Here is a 22,105-nt window from a genome sequence, read left to right as displayed (position 1 = left end):
CCTCAGTGCAAAGACATACCTGGCACAAGATTCTTGAGGAGGCTCTAATATTGAGTTGTCATTTGGGTCTCAAGTTACATTACCTATTTTCAAATATATGTGCCAGAGTTCTTTATAGTTATGTGAGAAGTCTTTTGACTGCACCTGTGCAGCCAAGACACTTGAAAGGTAGATCACAGTGTCAAATACTAAGCACCGTTCCAAGAATGCTTTTCAATTTGGTATCATCCGTGTTTCTCACCTGGGCTCTCTGGGACTGTCACAGCTTACAAATGATAGTATTTTCCTAACGTATTTCAGCTGTGGCCTTGGTATGGAACTGATGGGCCTTCAGGTGGATTACTGGATTGCAACTCATCCTACGGAGAAGAAGAGAGACTCAGAAAAAAAGGACCCCTCTGCTGCCAAAAACACTCTGAAATGCACTTTTCGGTCTCTCCAGGTCAGCCGGCTGCCTACGAGTGGGGATGCCATTTCCACTCCAACGATGTCAATGACGGTTGTCACAAAGGAAAAGAACAAAAAAGGTGCAGCAAAGGGACGCTTCTTGGCTATTGTAACCTATGTTCTATTGCTTAACACTAGCATTTTTCAGTAGTAAAATATTCCTGGAGGTCAAAATCACCGACTTTGTTAGTGTGTGAGATACATTTAATTGCACTAGAGTTTCCAATTAATTTTAGCGCGCCTTTCTGTCTTGCAACGCTGTTCTGGCTGCTCTAAATCTAGCTCAAGCTAGGACCAGTTTACTTCACATGTGGAAACTGATCATAGTGTAAACTTTATTTTCTCACGTTGGAGTGGCATGTTAGCATTTGTGTCTACCGTCCAATGAGCATAGGAATTCACCATGAGCTGTAAAAATTTGTACTGTAAAATTCCCAGCCTTCTGGATCTTAAGATGTTCACTCAAGAGAGAGTACATCGAAAGATGGTGCTGCTGTGTTTACATATCTGCTTCATTTCCTCTAGTGATGTTTCTGCCTAAGAAAGTGAAAGACAAAGACTTTGATTCTAAGAGTCAGTGCATAGAGGGGATCAGCCGGCTGATTTGCACAGCGAAGCATCAGCAGACTATGTTGCAGGGTAAGTGCTCCTTATCCAGTGCTACGACTGCCAGTCTGCTTTTGGACATCCGCCTTGGTTCATTCTTTATCTCTTGTGTTTACGGGTTTAGTTCCTTTGCAGAGCAAGCTAGAATGAAGTTGAGCTTTAGGCCCAGATTGTCCCACCAAATCCAGAACACCCCTATTTGAAGAGAAGGGGTCATCACTTGCCTCTTTCCTCCTTGTGCCTGTGATTGTTTTCACACAGTCTGTATTAGTGTTTCCCAACCTTTTTACGGCCGTGGCGCCGGGTGGTGCTGTAGTCTAAACCACTGAGCCTCTTGGGCTTGCCCATCAGAAGGTTGGTGGTTCGAATCCCCACAACGGAGTGAGCTCCTTTTGCTCTGTCCCAGCTCCTGCCAACCTAGCAATTCGAAAGCATGCCAGTGCAAGTAGATAAATAGGGACCACTGTGGTGGGAAGGTAAACGGCATTTCCCTGTGCTCTGGCACTCGTCACGGTGTCCCGTTGCTCCAGAAGCGGTTTAGTCCTGCTGGCCACATGACCTGGAAAGCTGTCTGTGGACAAACACCAGCTCCCTCAGCCTGAAAGCGAGATGAGCGCCGCAACCCCATAGTCACCTTTAACCACTTGTAGCTGTCCAGGGGTCCTTTACCTTTACCATTTACGACCGTTGTCCCCTTCCGACCTTGTTTCCTTCTGGTGCCCCCCATGGGTGCAGCCAAGGAGGGCAGGGGGACAGCTGCCCCCTAGATAAGAAAAATCAATACAGATCAATGCAAATCTGATGTTCTGCCCCCCTAACAAAAGCCTGCCCCCCCAAAAAAATCCTGGCTACGCCCATGCCCCCCACCCATCCTACTGGTAGAAAGGTAGCGATTTAAATGTTTTGTTTGTAAATAGAACATGCTTTATTTATAATTTTTATATATAAAATACAAATATATAAAATGATAGGAACATAATGAAATATTGTTGAAGCAGAAAATGGTAGAATCATGGAGTTGGAAGAGAATTCTGGGGAACAGCCTGCTGTTGAGCCAGCCCTGACTCCACCCCAGAGACAGTGTTGTCAGCACTGGCACAGACAAAACCCACAGAGCCAGCCTCTGTGGAGTAGCAGCAGCTTGCTCGCCCAGTCCCGAGGCGTAAACTGCATGAATAGAGGTGCCCACTCTGCTCTTCAAACGGAGAATATGGGTGGAGGTCAGAGGCGCTATGTTGGGGAGGATCCCCCCCCCCCAAAAAAAAAGAGGGTTAGACAAATTCATGGAGAAGAATTATCAATGGCTACTAGCCATGATGCTAGATTCAGGTAGGTAACCATGTTGGTCTGACGCAGTCGAAATAAATAAAAAAATTGTCCAGTAGCACCTTAGAGACCAACTAAGTTTGTTCTGGGTATAAGCTTTCGTGTGCATGCACACTTCTTCAGATACACTGAAACAGAAGTCACCAGACACTTATATACAGTGGGAGGGTGGGGTTTTTCTTAGAAGGGTAGTAGGAGGTGGTAGTAGATGGTACTAGCCATGAGGCAGTAGATGGTACTAGCCATGATGGTGGTAGATGGTACTAGCCATGATGGTGGTAGATGGTACTAGCCATGATGGTAGTAGATGGTACTAGCCATGAAACTGTCTGCAAACAAACGCCGGCTCCCTCGGCTAGTAAAGTGAGATGAGCGCTGCAACCCCAGAGTCGTTCACTGAAGTGAAGGACATGAGGCAGGAGTTTTAATGCAGGTGAGCTGTGCACAAGCAAGCTGCCAGCTAGCTCTGTGGAGGCTCCTTTTATTGGCACAATATGCAAAACCAGGCAGATACATTTTGGACTGTGACCTTTACACATCTTCCAATCCCGAGATCGTGGGGTGGTACAAAGTTATTTTGGCACCTGTTTCCACTGCGTCATTTTCCCCTTGCACAATGTATGACAAAGGAGACAAAGGTCACAGACAGGGCACGGCAGACCACTAAGAGAGCAAAGGTTAGATAGAGGGCAAGATGTTCAGACAGCTGTGGCTTTATCTGTGGGGAGGAGTGTGCTCCGCACTCCAAGGTCACGCGTGCAGACAGCTAAGGCTGTCCGCAGGCGGAAGTGTGCCTCACACCCAGCGATCATTCCTGCAGTTCACAACTGGACTTAACTGTCAGGGGTCCTTCACCTTTTTAGGGAGGGTTTTTGCAGTGTATCTGGATGAATTTTGATGCATTTATTTTTATGGCAAGGGGAAATTGCTGGGGTGTAAGTTGAAACCAGGTCCCCAAGCACTTCTGTCCTAATCATCTTTCTTTGTTTATCTCCTGCTGCAGTGCTTATTGACGGAGTGGAGTGGAACGACGTGAAGTTCTTCCAGCTAGCAGCACAGTGGTCTTCCCATGTCAAGCATTTTCCCATCTGCATATTTGGGCATTCCAAATCCTAACAGAGCAGGAATTATGGGACAGTTCTGCAAGCCACAACACATGAGTACCAGCTGTTTGTGCTCTCTTACTTACGTGCTTGGATAACAGCTCAGATACGCTTCTGTTTGTTCTTCTGTTGTCTGCAAGGGAAGGATAGTACTTAAAACCTCAGCAATTCAATATTAAGTCTAGCCAGCCATCTAAGATACTTGCAAGAGCCCTTAATAATTTTTTAAAAACCCAAGAGTAACTTGCTTATTAACGTAGAACCCAATTAGATGGAGAGTGGGAGCATGCTTGTGAAATTTTCCAAATTCAGCTGGAGAGTAACTTCCAGGGTGCCCTTCCTTAGCACTCATCCAGCCTCCCCCACCCAAATTACTCCCTGCTTTCAAGACAATTTCTCCATCTAGGACATCTGATCTACGCCTCCTCATTGCCGCTGCTTGTCACCATGATCATTATGAGTACAGTGGTGCCTCGCAAGACGAAATTAATTCATTCCGCGAGTCTCTTCGTCTAGCGGTTTTTTCGTCTTGCGAAGCAACCCTCTTAGCGGCTTAGCGCTATTAGCGGTTTAGCGGCTATTAAAGGCTTAGCGGCTTAGCGGATTAGCTGCTAAAAGGCTATTAGCGGTTTAGCGGCTTAGAAAAAGGGGGTGGGGAGCGGAAAAAAATCTCAAGACTCGCAAGACATTTTTGTCTTGTGAAGCAAGCCCATAGGGAAATTCGTCCTGCGAAGCGCATCGAAAAACGGAAAACCCTTTCGTCTAGCGGGTTTTCCGTCTTGCGAGGCATTCGTCTTGCGGGGCACCACTGTACCAGGATTAAAATCCCTGATAGACCTAAGCAATGCCATTTTTCCCATGGGGAAAGAGAGAGGTGTGAGGGTGTGTGTGTCAGATTTCCCTCACTTCCTGCAACACCCACCCCCAGTAGCATCAGTAGAATCAGACGGTCCAGTTTCATTGGAAGCAGGAGAAAGTTCAGAGGAATGCTGGACTGAATGGGTGGAAAGGAAGAAATGGGGCAGCTTGGAAGCTAAATAATGAGTATCAGATTGGCTGATAACATCATCCAAGTTACTCTTTATTTCTGGGGAAATCACTTGTATCTCTTCTGAACCAATCCAATATGAGGTTGCCCATTTTGACAACTTTTTTGTGTTAAAATAAATGCTAACCCCTAAATTTTACATAGAAGCAAAATTGTTGAAATCATTCTCTCCTTGTCCCAGAATGGACAGCCTGCCACAATTGATTGCAAATTGCTGCTCATGCAAGTGACAGACCTTCTAACTGTGATTATGTAATCTGATTCCCCCCCCCCCCCAAACTCGTGGCTATCTGACTTGTGGTAGAGCACTTTTCGAAACATAAATTATGAACGTTATTTAGAAATGTAGTACTGTCTATATCAGCAATATTTAAAAGCAGCCCAATTTCCGTCCGGGAACTTCCGATGCAATTACCAGCATGTAGAATGCCAGTTTGGGGCTCGGTGTGTGGACTTTTGTCTAGCAATTTGCACTTACTAATGTTGACCCGTTAATGTGAGATAATATTTGCAAACATTATGTTGTCACAGAAGAGAAGAAGAGAGAGTGCCTGGGAGATAGAGCTGGTGCCCAGCAGGGTGAATAGGACTTATTTCAGCACTATAGCTATGTCTGCACCTACAGAATAGCACAGTCCAGCAGATACTCCACACTAGTTCCTTATCCTCTTGCAGAATTTTGGCCATATTCCCCCTTGCCTCTAGGACCGCCTACAAGACTTTCTTTGTACACGCCATTAAACTAGAGTTCATAGATCACTTTGGAGAATATGCCCCAAATGCCCTTCCACTGTTCCCTGATTCTGGTGGCAAATGAGTTTTGAGCTCCCAATAGACTTCTGTCTATGGTGTTGGGCAGGTGGCAGGGAAGGACATTATTGCAGGGCCTAAGTCTTTGCAAAAAGGGACGCGGGTGGCGCTGTGGTGTAAACCACTGAGCCTTGGGCTTGCCGATCAGAAGGTCGGCGGTTCGAATCCCCACGACGGGGTGAGCTCCCGTTGCTCGGTCCCTGCTCCTGCCAACCTAGCAGTTCGAAAGCACGTCAAAGTGCAAGTAGATAAATAGGTACCACTCCGGCGGGAAGGTAAACGGCGTTTCCAATGCACTGCTCTGGTTCGCCAGAAGCAGCTTAGTTATGCTGGCCACATGACTGGAAGCTGTACGCTAGCTCCCTTGGCCGATAAAGCGAGATGAGCGCGGCAACCTCAGTCGTCCGCAACTGGACCTAATGGTCAGGGGTCCCTTTACCTTTAAGTCTTGGCAGGAAAGGTCTGCCCCCAAACACTGGTGTGTTTCTGTGTGTTGGGGAGGGGAGTGATAAAATTATTGTACTACAGACAAGTACCCAGATCTTAGGAAGATTTCTCTGAGCTTTTCCTTGGCCACAAAGTCTCCACAGTTTCATTTAATCATTTGACCAATTTCCTTACTGTTCAAATTTGGGTCTGCAAGTTGTTCCGTATCGGCCCAACTCTGTATAGCCCTGGATCACCCTGAAAAGGAGCCAATGGACAAAATTGTTGGTAGAGCCCAGCAATAATGAGTAGCTAGGCAGATGAGCCATCTGAAAACTTCCAGAAGGTTTGAGTGCCTTGTCATTTCTCTCTTCCCTTGCCCCCAAGCAGCAGGTTTGGGCTCATTCAGTATATCTTTCTTAAGATAAAAACAAACACTAATTATGTTGAAGATCCCTGCAATGCCACGCTTGTATGGTGTGCTGATGTGTGTGTGTCCTGAGATTTCTGCTACAGGCATATGTTCAATTTATTTATTTTTTATTTCTCTTATTGTTTGTTCTTATTCTTGGGAGGTGAGGAACCTACGGCCTGGGGACTGCGTATGGCCCTCTAGTCTGGTCTAGTTCTTGGGCCTTTCCCTGGGCCAACCCTTTTCCCCAGACAGCACCCCTCACTCATCTCTCCTGGAATATTTTTGCCCCGTTGGAATGCGTCCTTGAACTCTGCCAGGATGGGAGAGGTGGGGGGGGGGGGCATCTGTAGAAATTGGCCGGCTGTACAGTTGCATCTGTTGCTTCCTCCGTCTCTGGCCCCATCCACTGCGGTATGTGGCCCTCAGAAGGCTGCCCCTAAGGAAAGGTAGCCCTCAAGATGGAAGAATGTTCCCCACTCGTTCTTTACACCATTACTTCAGTTTGCGCTGGACTTTGGGAATGTGGCACTGCCTTTCCATAAAGTTTTGTGAGAGAGCAACCCTTGACTTTTCTTAGAAGGCAAGTCCAATCCAAGGTGATTTAAGCTTGCTGCTTGCTCTAAGATAGCTTCCAGCATTGCCTTGGGGAAAAGGCACACAAGCACACAAATATTTCTGATGGGACAAAGCAGCCCTTTAAAGGAAGTTGCTTGGTTTCCTCCTTCCGTCCCTCTTCATGCTTGTCCAACCACAATGACTAAAGCACATTTCATATTCCGTGTCTACTTCACCAAGCTCTGGACTGGCCAGCAGTGGTTGAAATATTCTTTGCTATAAATGGGTGTAATTAAATTTTCTATCCATTATGCATAGAGACTAATTCCATTGTGTCTAAGACAGGGGTCAGCAAACTTTTTCAACAGGGGGCCGGTCCACTGTCCCTCAGACCTTGTGGGGGGTCGGACTGTATTTTGGAAAAAATATATATGAACGAATTCCTATGCCCCACAAATAACCTAGAGGTGCATTTTAAATAAAAGCACACATTCTACTCTTGTAAAAACACCAGGCAGGCCCCACAAATAACCCAGAGATGCGTTTTAAATAAAAGGGCACATTCTACTCATGGAAATACATGCTTATTCGTGGGCTGGATTGACAAGGTGATTGGGCCGGATCTGGCCCCCGGGCCTTAGTTTGCCTACCCCTGGTCTAGGTCTTCCACACACCTCGTGGCAACTATTTTGTGCTCCTATTAGGTGGATTTTGACTTGCTCACACACTTCAGAAGCCACCAATAGCAATGTGTTTTATCACATTTGCAATAAAGTACGAGGCCTGGATTACTTTATGCTATGAGACGTTGTCCTGAGTTAACTGCTCAAACAGTTGCAAACTGAGGTGTTGGTAGCAGTAGCTTTGTACCACAGATGCATCTCTTGCCATGTTTGGTTTGAGGCACTCGGAAAAGTTTGTAACCAGAAAACATCAGAACTGGTAATGGTTGCTTTTCTTAAGGAAAAGAACTTTGTTCTTAAAAACAGATGCTGTTGGAGGTCTTCGGGGCTACTCTCTTGCACCTGCCGTTCTTCCATCTGAAGCCGTGTGTGCTCTCACTGGCTCCGCCACCAGTGTGCTCCCACTGCTGGTTTGTGAATCCATGAACACACATTAGCCACAACTGGCATCTATGCTATAGTTTATTGAGAAGTACTGTGTTTTGATGTGTTTCCCACCAAACCATCTTCCATCAGATTTGAAAATGTAAGTCATACGAAGATGTCCACACATTCTCTCTGCCCACTGGGCAGACTGTGGACAACCTGGGAGCACACCAATCTGTACTGATGTGTTCAACAATTTGCAAATGCAATTTGAAACACAGTTGGGGGATGGGGAGACCCCCATTACATCTACAAATGATGGTGGATATGCTACTAAAGAAACTATTGCTTGTTGCCTAAAATTAATGTCACTGAATATTTTTGATGATACCAATGTAAATATAGTCAAAATAATTGGTCTTATATATGAACTTGGAAGCACAAATGGTAATAGCAACTGGATGGAAAACAGCCCAGTATCTTACATGGGACGCTTCGTACCATTCGCTCTGGAATATAGCTGTAATGGAGAAAATCATGCATAATTTGACAAGGACTACAAACTCTAGACACTTTTTATATGATTTACCAGTCCTTTATAACATATACAGTGAAACCATCATTTTCAAAACAACCTTGGCAAAACTGGACTAGACTTGATGATCTGATAAAGCTAATAAGTCATTACTTGGACTTCATTATTTTAATTCATGTTCAACTCCGCATTCTACGTGCCTGCTTTATTTTTAATCTTTTAATTTTTGTCTGTTATAATTGTTTCTGTTTTATATATATATTGTAAAATGAAATAATAATAAAAACTTTATTCCCCCCCCCCCCAAATGATGGTAGATTTGACTGTAATAAAGGCTGTGTAGATATTACCAGCTTAAAATGCAGAGGGATCACCCCCCCACTGGTAAATTTCAAATCATATTTGCATGTTGTTTACATATCAGGATAGTTTGATGTGCTTCCATGTTGCCCATTGTATTTTCACGCTACATCCAGCTGGTCTCTCCACCCCTGCAACCCACCCACCATTTTCATTCATGAAGCTGCATGAACACAGGTTGACGTCAGGCATATAAGACCACCCACCTGTAAGAAAGGCAGTGTGTAAATGTACACACCTCAGCTTGTTTCCAATGCAGATTAAAACTGGTTTGGCAGGAAATGCATCAAACCGCTGTATTTCTCGATATATCTCTTGCATTTCATAGCCATTTGGCCCCAATGATTATTGGATAAAATAATGAACATGTTACCCATTTAGTTCCTATTTTCAAGTCACCCCTTTGTCTCAAAACTGCTACTCAAGCAATAGCTTGAGTAAGAATAGGAAGTGGAGTCTAATGATGGAAGGACCTTAGATCTGGCAACTTACTGCTTCTTTCAGTAAGCAAGCAGTTTGTGGATAGTGTTTGTGCAGAGTGACCTTTCAGACAAGGAAAATGAAGGAATGTTGTCCATTTGTATGTATTTTTAACAGTCCATCTCTTTCATTGTACAGTTAGTTTGTTTTTAAATCAAGACTGTAAGTGTACATAGCCTTTTTGGAATAAATTGCAATGTACACTACTTTGTGAAATATTTTATGGTACTAATGCCATACTAATAAAATTGGATCGGAAAGCACATACCTATCCTGTGTCTTGCTTTGAAATGACACCCCCCCTACTTTCTGCCTCAATGACATTTGGATCTTGTATGTAAATATTTGGGTGAAAATTAAAATATTTTAGTTAGTAATAAAGGCATGTGTGTGTGCATGCACACAGAACTAATAGAAGGAATGTATGAAGGTAGCTTCCATTTCTGCATCACTATCTGCTTCCTTCAGTTTAGGTGCTGCATGATCCAAAATTGCCAACATTTCATCAATTTGGTCTGAAGCTTCTAGGTATTCCCCATTTCTTTTTTCCAACATATTCCTCTGTCTCATTTTCTTCATCTTCATCAAACATTGATCTGATCATTTTAAATTGTTCAGCCATCAACTGTTTAACAATACCAACCATCACTGGTTGATCCAAAAGTACATTTGTCATATGGGATGCTTTTAATATTCTGGATATTATTAGCCACTGAATCCCCCTTGGTTTCCCCCTTAAAAATCACAGGTGTGGTTGCGCTCTCTCAGAACAAACTCCTTTCTCATGGTTAAGGATGGTTGCTTAACTCTTGATTTCACTTGTTCTTTAGTGGCAGGAAACAAAAACAAAAGGATTAAAGATGAGAGTTTATATCTGTTTTAATCTTTCTTGTCCACTATAAATCAAGCCTTCTGCTTTGCTTTAGACACGTTAACAATTAGTTTCCTTTCTATTTTCTCATTAACAGAAGCACACAGGCCAGTATTTCCGTATCACCATTTCTGCATGGACATGTATGATTATGAAATGGGGTTCCCTGACTGCTGAAGGAAGCACCTTCAGTTGTGCACTCAAGAAAGCTCTTCTATCTTTAGAATCGTTAGATCCTGTAGATAAGATGTCATAGTATGAGGGGGACTACTTTGAAAAGGGTCATACAAGGGATGTAGTTTTTTCATTGCAGGAAAGCATTGTGTTGCCCACCACCCCAATCTCTGAGCCGTGAGATTCCAGGGGTTCTGGGTGCCCACCCACCCAATGTTCAATTTCCTAGGAATGAAGGGCAGTGGAGACTGTAGTGCCTTTAGGATATGTGGCTTACTTACACACATATACACATCCTGAGCCTACGCTGGAAGGGCTCACAGCCTTAACTCCCCATATGGTATTGCTTCTTCCATACAGTCATACCTCTTGTTACGTTCAGTTAAGGTTATGTCTTTTCAGGTTGCGTCCTGCGGTGACCCAGAAGTAACGGAACGGGTTACTACCGGGTTTCGCCACTCGTGCATGCGCAGACGCTCAGAATGATGTCACACGCATGCGCAGAAGTAGCAAATCGCGACCTGCACACACGCAGATGCGGGCTGCGTTCTGCTCATGATGTGAACGGGGCTCTGGAACGGATCCTGTTTGCAACCAGAGGTACCACTGTATATGCACAGCTTCGGATTGCAGCGGAAATCAAGCATAGCTCTTCGTCTCAGGCTTCTGCCTGCCTCCTGCTTTTAGCCCAGCTCATCCACACCTCAGCTCTGGCCTTTATCCTCCTAACCACCAGCTAGGTGAGGGAGGGGGCTCAACCACCCATCCATTTGCCCCCCAGCACAAAGCAACCTCCTTTCTTAGACTAAGGGTCCCGTAAAGTCACCCAGAAACGTGGCTCCTTTGCCAATGGAATCCTTCCCCCCACCCCAGCCCTAACTGACAACCTTACGTTTATGTATTGCATACCACTGCTTTCCTGTGAATCAAGCTCACAAGGCTCGATGGCTAAATGCAGACCAAATGGAACACTTTTAATACGCAACGGTGTAATTTTTTAATATTTAAGTTGTCTGTTTTTTAAGCTTTTTGTACACCGCTTAGAGATGTTCTAAACTGTTACGGTAAAATCTGGGTGAAAGGCTGCTCTGCCACCCAGCTCGTCGGACTAAGTCCGCGGGTCCCTGCGGAGGAAAATGAGCTCAGCCGGAGACAGGAGCAAACTGCAGAAGATCCAAGTTTATTGCGCAACAGGTTCAAGGTGAGATTGAACAGCGAGAAAGGCGTGACATGAACTTTTGAAACTTCCCTCCATGTCCCAGAATACAATGCAAAATACATCCCAGTTACATCATGAATACATTAAGAAGAGGTTGGGTTACACAGATTACATCATGAATATATTAAGAAGAGGTTGGGTTACACAGGATTAACATATGGAGGAGGGAGGGGGGAATATGCAGAGCTGGAGATATGCGCAGATAAGCACATCCTGAGTACCGGTGATGAGAAGACAATGGTCCATGTATGCATAGTCTGCCACCTGGCCTTGCCCGGAGGAAAGGCTTGGCAGAGTGATTTGACAGGATTAGGGTCTTGACACCTTGCTTGAGGGATTATGGAGGACAGGGAAGGTGTCATGGAGTCCTAGAGAAATTGAGCAAGTTGCCACGTTGATTTTCTATGAATTTTATAGATTTTAGTCCCTTTTGACATTGACAATTGGAAATAAATGGATATATTGTAGCGAAGAAGGTGAAGAAGACATGCCCCCCCCTTCCATATCAAAACATAGTAAGCAGTATAGAAATTAAATAATCAAATAGCTAAATGTCACGATCCAGGCTGTTTTTGGAAAACAGAGGTAAGGCAAGTGCTTTTTTTCCTGGAGGGACGCAGGGGTACCCCTAAACATACCCCTAAACATTTTGTTAATCTATTAAGTTTGGCCTCATTGAGGGGCAGTATTTCAATATGAGTAGGAAAATGAGAGTAACCTGTCCTGACAAGACAGAAGTACTGTTTTTGGGGGACAGGGGGCGGGCTGGTGTGGAGGACTCTCTGGTCCTGAATAGGGTAACTGTGCCCCTGAAGGACCAGGTGCGCAGCCTGGGAGTCATTTTGGACTCACAGCTGTCCATGGAGGCGCAGGTCAATTCTGTATCCAGGGCAGCTGTCTACCAACTCCACCTGGTACGCAGGCTGAGACCCTACCTGCCCGCGGACTGTCTCGCCAGAGTGGTGCATGCTCTGGTTATCTCCCGCTTGGACTACTGCAATGCGCTCTATGTGGGGCTACCTTTGAAGGTGACTCGGAAACTACAACTAATCCAGAATGTGGCAGCTAGACTGGTGATTGGGAGCGGCCGCCGAGACAACATAACACCGGTCTTGAAAGACCTACATTGGCTCCCAGTACATTTCCGAGCACAATTCAAAGTGTTGGTGCTGACCTTGAAAGCCCTAAACGGCCTCGGTCCAGTATATCTGAAGGAGCGTCTCCTTCCCCATCGTTCTGCCCGGACACTGAGGTCCAGCGCCGAGGGCCTTCTGGCGGTTCCCTCATTGCGAGAAGCAAAGCTACAGGGAACCAGGCAGAGGGCCTTCTCGGTAGTGGCGCCCGCCCTGTGGAACGCCCTCCCATCAGATGTCAAAGCGATAAATAACTACCTGACATTTAGAAGACATCTTAAGGCAGCCCTGTTCAGGGAAGTTTTTAACGTGTGATATTTTACTGTATTTTTTGTTTCTATGGAAGCCGCCCAGAGTGGCTGGGGAAACCCAGCCAGATGGGCGGGGTACAAATAATAAATTATTATTATTACTATTATTATTATTATTAACCCTAAACATTTTTCAAAGAAAAAAACCCCTGGGCGAGGCCATCTTGGAAACATCAAGCAATCTTCCAAAACACATCCTGCTTCCAAAGACATTTGCCTAGGCAGAGCGCATGGGGTTTCAATGGGCCTCAGCCCACCTCGGGACCCCATAAGTCACTGAGGGAGGGGAAGGCTTGGCCTTCACAAGTGGCCTTTTGCCGGGGAAGACCCTCGACCGAAGGCGGCCAGCACCTGGCAAGGGGCCGGCCACGAACCCGTCCCCCCCCCCCGAGGCGGGAACACGGGAAGAAGCCCTTCCCACGGCCTGAGGACCCGCGAGGGTGGCGGGGGGCAACCGAAGGCGACATTCCTGGTCTCTTCGCCGCCAAGCGCCTTCCCGAGCCGGCCTGGCGGGGAGGGCCTGGCGGCGTCGTCGGGCTCCTCCCAGGCCCCTTCCCCCTCCTCCCGCCTGGTCTCCTCCCTCTTCCCCGGTCTCCATTTTCCAGAGGATCCGGCGCCGACGGCAGCGCAAGCAGCCGAGGCAGCAGCGGCACCGGCAGCAGCAGCATCACCGTCGGCGCCTGCCGGGCCTTCCTCGCTCCGCTATGGCTGCCAACATGTACCGCGTCGGAGGTGAGGCCGGCGCCTTGCTCTCGCGCCGGGGCCTGGCGGCGGGCGCGCCCTCGAGGGAGGCCGGCGGCGGCGGGGTGGGGGGCTTCCCGAGGCGAGGCCCGAGATGCTGCCGCGAAGGGAACCGAGGTAGCCAGAGGGGGCGCCGGCTCCTCGCTTCCATCCCCCCCTGGCGGGTGCGAGGGATTGGGACCTCCGCCACCCCGGGGAGAGCGGGGAAGGAAACGCTGCCTGCCCGCGCTGGTTGTCCTTTTTGGGTAGGGCCCGTGTCAAGCCTAGAGAGGGAAGGTGAAGAAATGCGGGGAGTAGGTCCAGGAAGACCAGGCTCCGTCTTCCCTGGGCATCGCCTGCAAGAGGGGCCAGCAGGCGACTGGGAAGCTGCAAGGCATCCCCACTGGCGGCTCCTCCTTGGCTCCCTCGCCTGCCAACCTGCCTTGCAGAGCTCCAGACCCCCCAGTCCAGAATACAGTCATAGGTAAAAGGTAAAGGGACCCCTGACCATTAGGTCACGTCGTAGCCGACTCTGGGGTTGCAGCGCTCATCTCGCTTTATTGGCCGAGGGAGCCAGCATACAGCTTCCGCGTCATGTGGCCAGCATGACTAAGCCGCTTCCGGCGGACCAGAGCAGCGCACGGAAACGCCGTTTACCTTCCCACCGGAGCGGTACCTATTTATCTACTTGCACTTTGATGTGCTTTCAAACTGCTAGGTTGGCTGGGACCAAGCAACGGGAGCTCACCCCGTCACGGGGATTCGAACTGCCAACCTTCTGTTCGGCAAGTCCTAGGCTCTGTGGTTTAAATACGTTTCAGGATAAGTATTTTCGGGTTGCGCTCCGCGGCGACCCGGAAATAACGGAGCGCGTTACCTCTGGGTTTTGCCACTCGCGCATGTGCAGACGGTCAAAATGACCTCATGCGCAGAAACGGCGAAATGCGACCCGCGCAGACGCGACGTCGCCTGTTACGTTCCATTTGGGATGTGCACGGGGCTCCAGAACGGATCCCGTTCGCATCCCGAGGTACCACTGTATTGTGCTCAGGGTGAGATGGCATGGGAGGCAGCTGCTCTTCACAACCCGCCAACTTGCCTGCTTTCCTAGGCGTGCTTCTTCTTTGGCGATCACTTGTAGTCGTCTATAAACACGGTTTTAACAATGAGTCCGTAAGCGACTGTGGAGGCCAGTTCTGGATCCGCACGTCCTTCCACAGTGGGGACATTGCTTTCTAGGCAGGAGTTGATCACGTTGTGGGTTTGGCAAGCGTGCTTTCCTCTGAGCACGTTTCTCCCTTGCGTCCTGAGTTCGAGTGTCTTCAAAGCTCGTGACACCTTTGGTAAAGGTCCAACGAACTTGATGTTGAAGGGCAGGCAGCCTTTGCCCTGCATCTTTGGCCCTTGGAGGAGGTTGGGTGAGGGGCAGAGTTGGTAGCATTGTGTATGACCCCCAGAGCAGGGGGCCCAAAGCAAAGGGCTCACACAAGTGCAGCCTTGTGTGTGTGTGTGGGGGGGGTACTACACATTAGCAACAAGTTTCCTGCACCCACACGAATATACCAGACATCGTTGGAGCCCTGTTTTATTTTTCCACCTATGCGTGGGTGTTGTAGACAAGGGTATCTGACTAACAGTGGGAGCCTAACCAAGGCTCCTCAAAAGCTAGTCCTGTTGAATTCAATGGGGTTTTCTCCCAGGTAAGTGGGATTCAGATTGCAGCAGCAGTCACACACTGTGTAGATCCACTGTAGATAAACAGGGTTAAATTACACACATCAAAAGTCCATTGATTTTATAGGTTTACTCTGTGTGTGAGTTAGTCAGATAACATCCAGGGCCTTTTTTGTAGTGGGACCAAGGCAGGGATTGCCCTGCCAGAAGCTGGCCATATTGCTGCTCACCTATTTAGGTAGTGCTTTAGAAATTAGAATTTTGACTGCTGCTGGCTTCTACATCAAGGTATTCAACTAAGTTTTACTGAAAGCAGACCCACTGAAATTATTGGCCATGACTAATTTGGATCCATTAATTTCAATGTATCTACTCAGAGAAAAAGTTAGTTTACCTTTTGTTTTGATTTGCTATTAGCTGTTTGTTAAATTTTATACTTTTTTCTCTTTAAAAAACTGTGTTTTAAAAGATTTAAAAAAGAAATGTCATTTCCCTAGTTAGAGAATATCAATTTGAAGCAGTGTGAGAGATCAACCTGTTGCTAGCATAAGAGTTTTCCTGTAATATATACTGGAGGCAGACCCTGACTTGAAATTGTTTTGGGATGCAGCCAGAGCATTGACTTCTGAGATCTGCCTTATGGCCCAGTGTCTGTTGAGACGCTTGCTTTTTTGCAGTCAGGTAGAGAAAGCAAAGTAGGTGTGGCTGGAACTCTTATCCTGCTTTTTTATTCTTTCATTCCTTTCATATTATCTGCTTTCATTCTGTTCTGACAATCTGTTGCATTTGTTTGTTTGTTTAGTATTTATATGCCACTTAATATTAGCATCTCTAAGCGGTGTACATAAAATTACAAAAAAGTGTGTTGGTTTTATGGTAATTGTTGAGGGTGTATGAGTGGGAATGCTGCCGAATTGTGATTCTTGAATTTTATTCATTTATATCCTGCCTCACTACCAGCATGGCTCACAGTTAGGTTTGTCATATTCTAGTTCTCCATATCCTGGCAGCTTGATTTATATATTAAGTAAATCAAGTGAGGATTTGGGAAATTACGCTGCTTTTCTACTCCAGGGTACTCCTTCCAAACTTGTTTTATAACAAGGAAACAGATCATTTGGCTTATTTCTGTATATATCTTGCAGGTGAGAACGAGGGCTGGGCGATAGCTGGTTTTCAACATTGCGATATATCACCAGCCAAACATTGTTTTTTAGTGATATATCACAATGTCTGAAACATGGAACTATGTAGGGTGTGTGTGAAGTTTGGGCGAAGGAGCAGTCATTGGAGAACATGTGGGTGGGGTGGTGGAGATCCTGCGAAGGAGCAGTCAAGACAGAAGAAATCCAACGTCACTGCCTTCATTGCATCTCCTAGGAGCCACCCACTGGAGCTGTTCTGTATGGTTCAGAGGTTGATTACTCCTGACTAGGGGGCTGAACCTCTGGAGCACACACTAACTAGCTGTAACTGAATGGCTAAACACTTCGATGATAAAGTTGCTCAGTTCTGCAGTGATTTAGATGCTGCTATTGTAACAGTACCAGGTGAGATGTCCAATGCAACGTCAAGTCTGGTGTTGTGGGATCATTTCCAGTTGATGTGGGCTGAAGATGTGGACAGAATACTTTAAGTGATGTGCTTGATCACCTGCTCATCAGATCCTTGTCCATTCTGGTTTATTAAAGCTACCCAGGGTCAGGTGGCAGAGTTGGTGACTGCTGCTCAACTATCCCATGCTAGACCCAACTATAGACCAGTCACCAACACCCCTTTCTTGGCAAAGGTGGTGGGGAGGGTAGTTGCAGAGCAACACCAGGTATTCCTGGAAGAGACTGATTATCTCCACCCCAATCATTCTACCTGGACACTGAGGTCCAGCGCCAAGGGCCTTCTGGCGGTTCCCTCGCTGCGAGAAGCCAAGTTACAGGGAACCAGGCAGAGGGCCTTCTTGGTAGTGGCACCCGCCCTGTGGAACGCCCTACCACCAGATGTCAAAAGAGAACAACAACTACCAGACTTTTAGAAGACATCTGAAGGCAGCCCTGTTTAGGGAAGCTTTTAATGTTTGATGGATTACTCTATTTTAGGATTTTGTTGGAAGCTGCCGAGAGTGGCTGGGGAAGCCCAGCCAGATGGACGGGGTATAAATAATAATAATAATAATCTACAATCTGGGTTCAAACCTGGTTTTCGAACTGAAACAGCCTTGGCCATTGGACGACCTTTATCGTGAGAAGGACAAGAGGAGTGTGACCATGTTACTTTTGCTTGATCTCTCAGTGACTTGACACCATTGATCATGGTATCCGCCTGCATTGACTTAGTGAGATGAATATCTGAGGCACTGTTTTACAGTGGTTCTGTCCCTGTCTTCAAGGCGGTTTCCAGAGAGGTGCACTTGGTGAGTGTTCCTTGGCCCCCTGGCTTTTGTGCTGTGGGTGTTCTGCCGGGTACTGTTTTCTTTCCAGAGCTATTTAGAATCATAGAATCATAGAATCATAGAGTTGGGAGAGACCACAAGGGCCATCGAGTCCAACCCCCTGCCAAGCAGGAAACACCATCAGAGCACTCCTGACATATGGTTGTCAAGCCTCTGCTTAAAGACCTCCAAAGAAGGAGACTCCACCACACTCCTTGGCAGCAAATCCCACTGTCGAACAGCTCTTACAGTCAGGAAGTTCTTCCTAATGTTTAGGTGGAATCTTCTCTCTTGTAGTTTGGATCCATTGCTCCGTGTCCGCTACTCTGGAGCAGCAGAAAACAACCTTTCTCCCTCCTCTATGTGACATCCTTTTATATATTTGAACATGGCTATCATATCACCCCTTAACCTCCTCTTCTCCAGGCTAAACATGCCCAGCTCCCTTAGCTGTATGAAGTTGTTGGGTGTAGTCCTTAGGAGTTTTGGAGGGACGTGTCACCAGTATGCTGATGACATACAACTCTACTTCTCCGTAACACCCAAATCAGGAGACACTGTGGAAGCTGTAGGCCGGTGTCTGGATGCAGTGATGGACTGGATGAGGGCCAATGAACTGTGCTTGAATCTTGGGAAGACAGGCTCTTTGGGTGGGTGGTTCCCATGTTTGGGCAATTGGCAAGTTACCTGTTCTGGATGAAGTTTCACTCCTTCTGAAGGAGCAAGTGCATAGCTTGGGGGTACTCCTGTAGACACCTTTGTCACTAAAGGCCCAAGTGTCCTCTGTGGTTAGGAGACCTTTTACCAGCTTTCCTGTGGTTCAGCCAACTATGGCCATTCCTGGACAGGGATAGTCTGACCACTGTAGCTCATACATTGGTAGCCTCCAGGCTAGATTACTGTAATGATGTCTGTGTGGGGCTACCCTTGGGGTCTGGTTTGGAATGCCTCAGCCAGAATGCTGTTGGGAACTTTTGGTCAAGAACGTGTGACACCATTGTTAAAACAGCTTCATGGGCTGCCCATCTGTTGCCAAGCCAGGTTCAGGGTTCTTGTTTTGATTTTCAAAGCCTTGGACAACTTGGGTTCAGAATATGTTAGGGATCTCCTGAACCTTTATATTCCAGGTTGACCACTGAGATCACCTGCAGGAGCATCATGAGTGAAGTGGTGAGGCTCATTTGACAACAATGAGAAATCAAGTCTTTGGTCCATTTCTGTGGAATGCCCTGCCAATATAGATTCAGTGGGCACCTTCTGTGCCAGTTTATGTCTGCTGAAAACTTTTCTGTCCCTCCAGTCCTATGCTGGCAGTTAAGAGCACCCCCCCATCGTCTATTTAATTTCTTTTACTTTTAAACTTCTCTTTTTAACTTCTTATGAAGCTATTGTTTGGTTTCATGTTTTTATACTGTTCTAAACTGCTGTGATATATTTTTTATGATACAGCAGTATATAAATATTTAAATAAATATATAAATATATAAAGAAAACCTTTAAGTGTGAGGCAAAAACATTCCTCTTCTCCCAGGCCTTTAGCTAATTAAACAATCTGTGGCCTTTTAAACTTCGTGATTTTGTGTATGTGTATGAGGGTTATTGCTTTGTTTGCTATTATGTTACACATTTTTGTGTTTATACTGTAAACCGCCCTGTGATTCCCAATTGAAACTTGACATAAATTTAAAAATAATAATAAAATGATATACTGGTGAAATCACCCCATGTAAAGTGTTGCCATTAAGAGGGGTGCTGCATGTTAAGATTGCTGTCAAAACCACTTGTGTCTTCATAGCAGATGAATAAAGTTCAGGATTCCCTGACAAATGTGTTTACTGCAGAGTAATTGTAGCATGTTTTATTTATACAGGTGCTTCTGCCCTGGTCTTCAAAGCTAAAAGCCTTCAAAGGTGACTTAGAATATTAAGCTCGTATAAATGCAATGCAAAGCAATAAAAATTCAGGATAGAAAACAATTACAGTAAAAACAGCTGTTTAAAATAGAAAAAGAAGACAGTCAAAAGGTCTTTTGAAGACCATACTTAAAAACCACGAGGGAGGGGGCTTTGACAGATCTGCTGTAGAGTGAGTACCACAATAGCAGTGCTACCACCAAGAAGGTCCTGCCTTCAGTGTCTCTCTCCACTCCCTGTTTTTGTCCTTCAAACTTTCAGAGATCATAGAATCATAGAGTTGGAAGAGACCACAAGGGCCATCGAGTCCAACCCCCTGCCAAGCAGGAAACACCATCAGAGCACTCCTGACATATGGTTGTCAAGCCTCTGCTTAAAGACCTCCAAAGAAGGAGACTCCACCACACTCCTTGGCAGCAAATTCCACTGTCGGAACAGCTCTTACTGTCAGGAAGTTCTTCCTAATGTTTAGGTGGAATCTTCTTTCTTGTAGTTTGGATCCATTGCTCCGTGTCCGCTTCTCTGGAGCAGCAGAAAACAACCTTTCTCCCTCCTCTATGTGACATCCTTTTATATATTTGAACATGGCTATCATATCACCCCTTCACCTCCTCTTCTCCAGGCTAAACATGCCCAGCTCCCTTAGCCGTTCCTCATAAGGCATCGTTTCCAGGCCTTTGACCATTTTGGTTGCCCTCCTCTGGACACGTTCCAGTTTGTCAGTGTCCTTCTTGAACTGTGGTGCCCAGAACTGGACACAGTACTCCAGGTGAGGTCTGACCAGAGCAGAATACAGTGGCACTATTACTTCCCTTGATCTAGATGCTATACTCCTATTGATGCAGCCCAGAATTGCATTGGCTTTTTTAGCTGCCGCGTCACACTGTTGGCTCATGTCAAGTTTGTGGTCAACCAAGACTCCTAGATCCTTTTCGCATGTACTGCTCTCAAGCCAGGTGTCACCCATCTTGTATTTTTCTTGATGACATTTTTCTTTGTGCTGCAATGACAGCTTGTGGAGGAGACCAGATCCAAGAGCAAGCACTTAAAAGTCTCTTCTCTCATGTTCAGTCACTTCAGCTGAGATGTGCATATTTTTGATGTTTGTTCCACAACAACAAGGCAATCACCTCACCTTCCTCCAAGCATTTGGCAGAACGATACTCCTATATAGTTGGAAGATGTAGAACCCTTTCACTAGAGTGGCTGGGAAACCCAGTCAGATGGTCGGGGTATAAATCGAAGAAGAAGAGGAAGAGGAAGAAGAAGAAGAAGAAGAAGAAGAAGAAGAAGAAGAAGAAGAAGAAGAATTGGCTGATTTCAAAGCTGATTTCAAAGCTGCACCCCTATCTGGACAGGGATAACCTAACTTCCGTTGTCTATGCTCTGGATTACTGCAACACATTAGAAGTGGGACTGTCTCTGAAGATGGCTTCACCTGGTGCAGAATTCAATGACCAGGTTGCTCCCAGGGCAAGACAGTTTGAGCATATAACTGACCTGGCCTGACTGCAATTCCAAGCCCAATTCAAAGTGCTGGTTTTGATCTATAAAGCCTTAAATGGCCCAGCACTGGAATACCTCAAGGACTGCTATAAACCAAGCTGGACTCTGCAATCATCATCTGAGACCTTTCTGCATGTGCCTCCTCCACAAGAGGTCCAGAAGTGTGGACATGAGAACGGGCCTTTTCTGTGGTGGATTTCTGTTTATGGAATGCTCTCCCAGGGAGGCTCATCTGGTGCTTTTGTTACGTAACTTTAGACACCAGGCAAAAATATTCCTCCTCTCCCAGACCTTTGGACGATAGTGAGGAAGTAGAAGAATAGGTGAATTCTGGTATATAGAACTCTATAACTAGTACAGTGGTGCCCCGCAAGACGAATGCCTCGCAAGACGGAAAACCCGCTAGACGAAAGGGTTTTCCGTTTTTCAATGCGCTTCGCAGGACGAATTTCTCTATGGGCTTGCTTCGCAAGACGAAAATGTCTTGCGAGTCTTGAGATTTTTTTTCGCTCCCCACCCCCTTTTTCTAAGGCGCTAAGCTGCTAATAGCCTTTTAGCAGCTAATCCGCTAATCCCTTAAGCCGCTAATAGCCGCTAATAGCCGCTAATCCGCTAATAGGGTTGCTTCGCAAGACGAAAAAACCGCTAGACGAAGAGACTAGCGGAACGGATTAATTTCGTCTTGCGAGGCACCACTGTATTTGAGTTTACTTTTTTCTTACTCCCATCCCATCCTTTTTTCCTTTTATGTAGTGACCCCATCCTTTTTTCCTTTTATGTAGTGTCTTTTGGATTGTAAGACTGAGGGCAGGGACTCCTTTATTAATCTGTAAGATGCTCTGGGAAACTCCTCAGATGTGGAGTGGGATAAAAATGCTTTAAATAGATAAGTAAAATAAAGTTCCTTTGTCTAAGATCTCTAAGGTTACTGTAATACTTTGAACAAAGAGGGGAGTGGATTTAGAATTGGTAGTTAGAATTTATACACTCTTTTGGGTG

General features: G+C 46.1%; 2 protein-coding genes and 1 long non-coding RNA gene across 8 annotated transcripts in view; all 3 read left to right on the top strand.

Moving 5' to 3' along the window:
• LOC310681253 overlaps nt 1-9,423 on the top strand; it is a 106,697-nt gene extending 97,274 nt beyond the window's left edge. The window contains exon 2 of the long non-coding RNA XR_014513170.1: nt 5,787-9,423. This is a non-coding gene — a long non-coding RNA (uncharacterized lncRNA). The remainder of the gene's footprint in view (nt 1-5,786) is intronic.
• The window catches only part of LOC310681120 (phosphofurin acidic cluster sorting protein 2-like), a 66,183-nt gene extending 56,760 nt beyond the window's left edge, over nt 1-9,423 (top strand). For 3 of the 4 annotated variants that reach the window (XM_083448628.1, XM_083448629.1, XM_083448627.1), the window contains 4 exons: nt 301-527; nt 973-1,086; nt 3,383-3,950; nt 4,300-9,423. In XM_083448628.1, coding sequence (XP_083304754.1) covers nt 301-527; nt 973-1,086; nt 3,383-3,495 — 454 coding nt within the window. In that variant the 3' untranslated portion in view covers nt 3,496-3,950; nt 4,300-9,423. The remainder of the gene's footprint in view (nt 1-300; nt 528-972; nt 1,087-3,382; nt 3,951-4,299) is intronic. The other variant, XM_083448630.1, reaches the window with a different exon arrangement.
• A 3,796-nt stretch (nt 9,424-13,219) lies between these two features.
• MTA1 (metastasis associated 1) overlaps nt 13,220-22,105 on the top strand; it is a 72,830-nt gene continuing 63,944 nt past the window's right edge. The window contains exon 1 of one of the 3 annotated variants that reach the window (XM_083448708.1): nt 13,220-13,600. In XM_083448708.1, the coding sequence (XP_083304834.1) occupies nt 13,573-13,600 (28 nt within the window). In that variant the 5' untranslated portion in view covers nt 13,220-13,572. The remainder of the gene's footprint in view (nt 13,601-22,105) is intronic. The other 2 variants (XM_083448709.1, XR_014513138.1) reach the window with 2 other exon arrangements.

The sequence above is a fragment of the Podarcis tiliguerta genome (genome assembly GCF_965153285.1).
Source record: "Podarcis tiliguerta genome assembly, chromosome: 7".
NCBI lineage: Eukaryota > Metazoa > Chordata > Lepidosauria > Squamata > Lacertidae > Podarcis > Podarcis tiliguerta.
The sequence above is the reverse complement of the archived record's forward strand: the minus strand, read 5'-3'. Positions and strand labels throughout refer to the sequence as shown.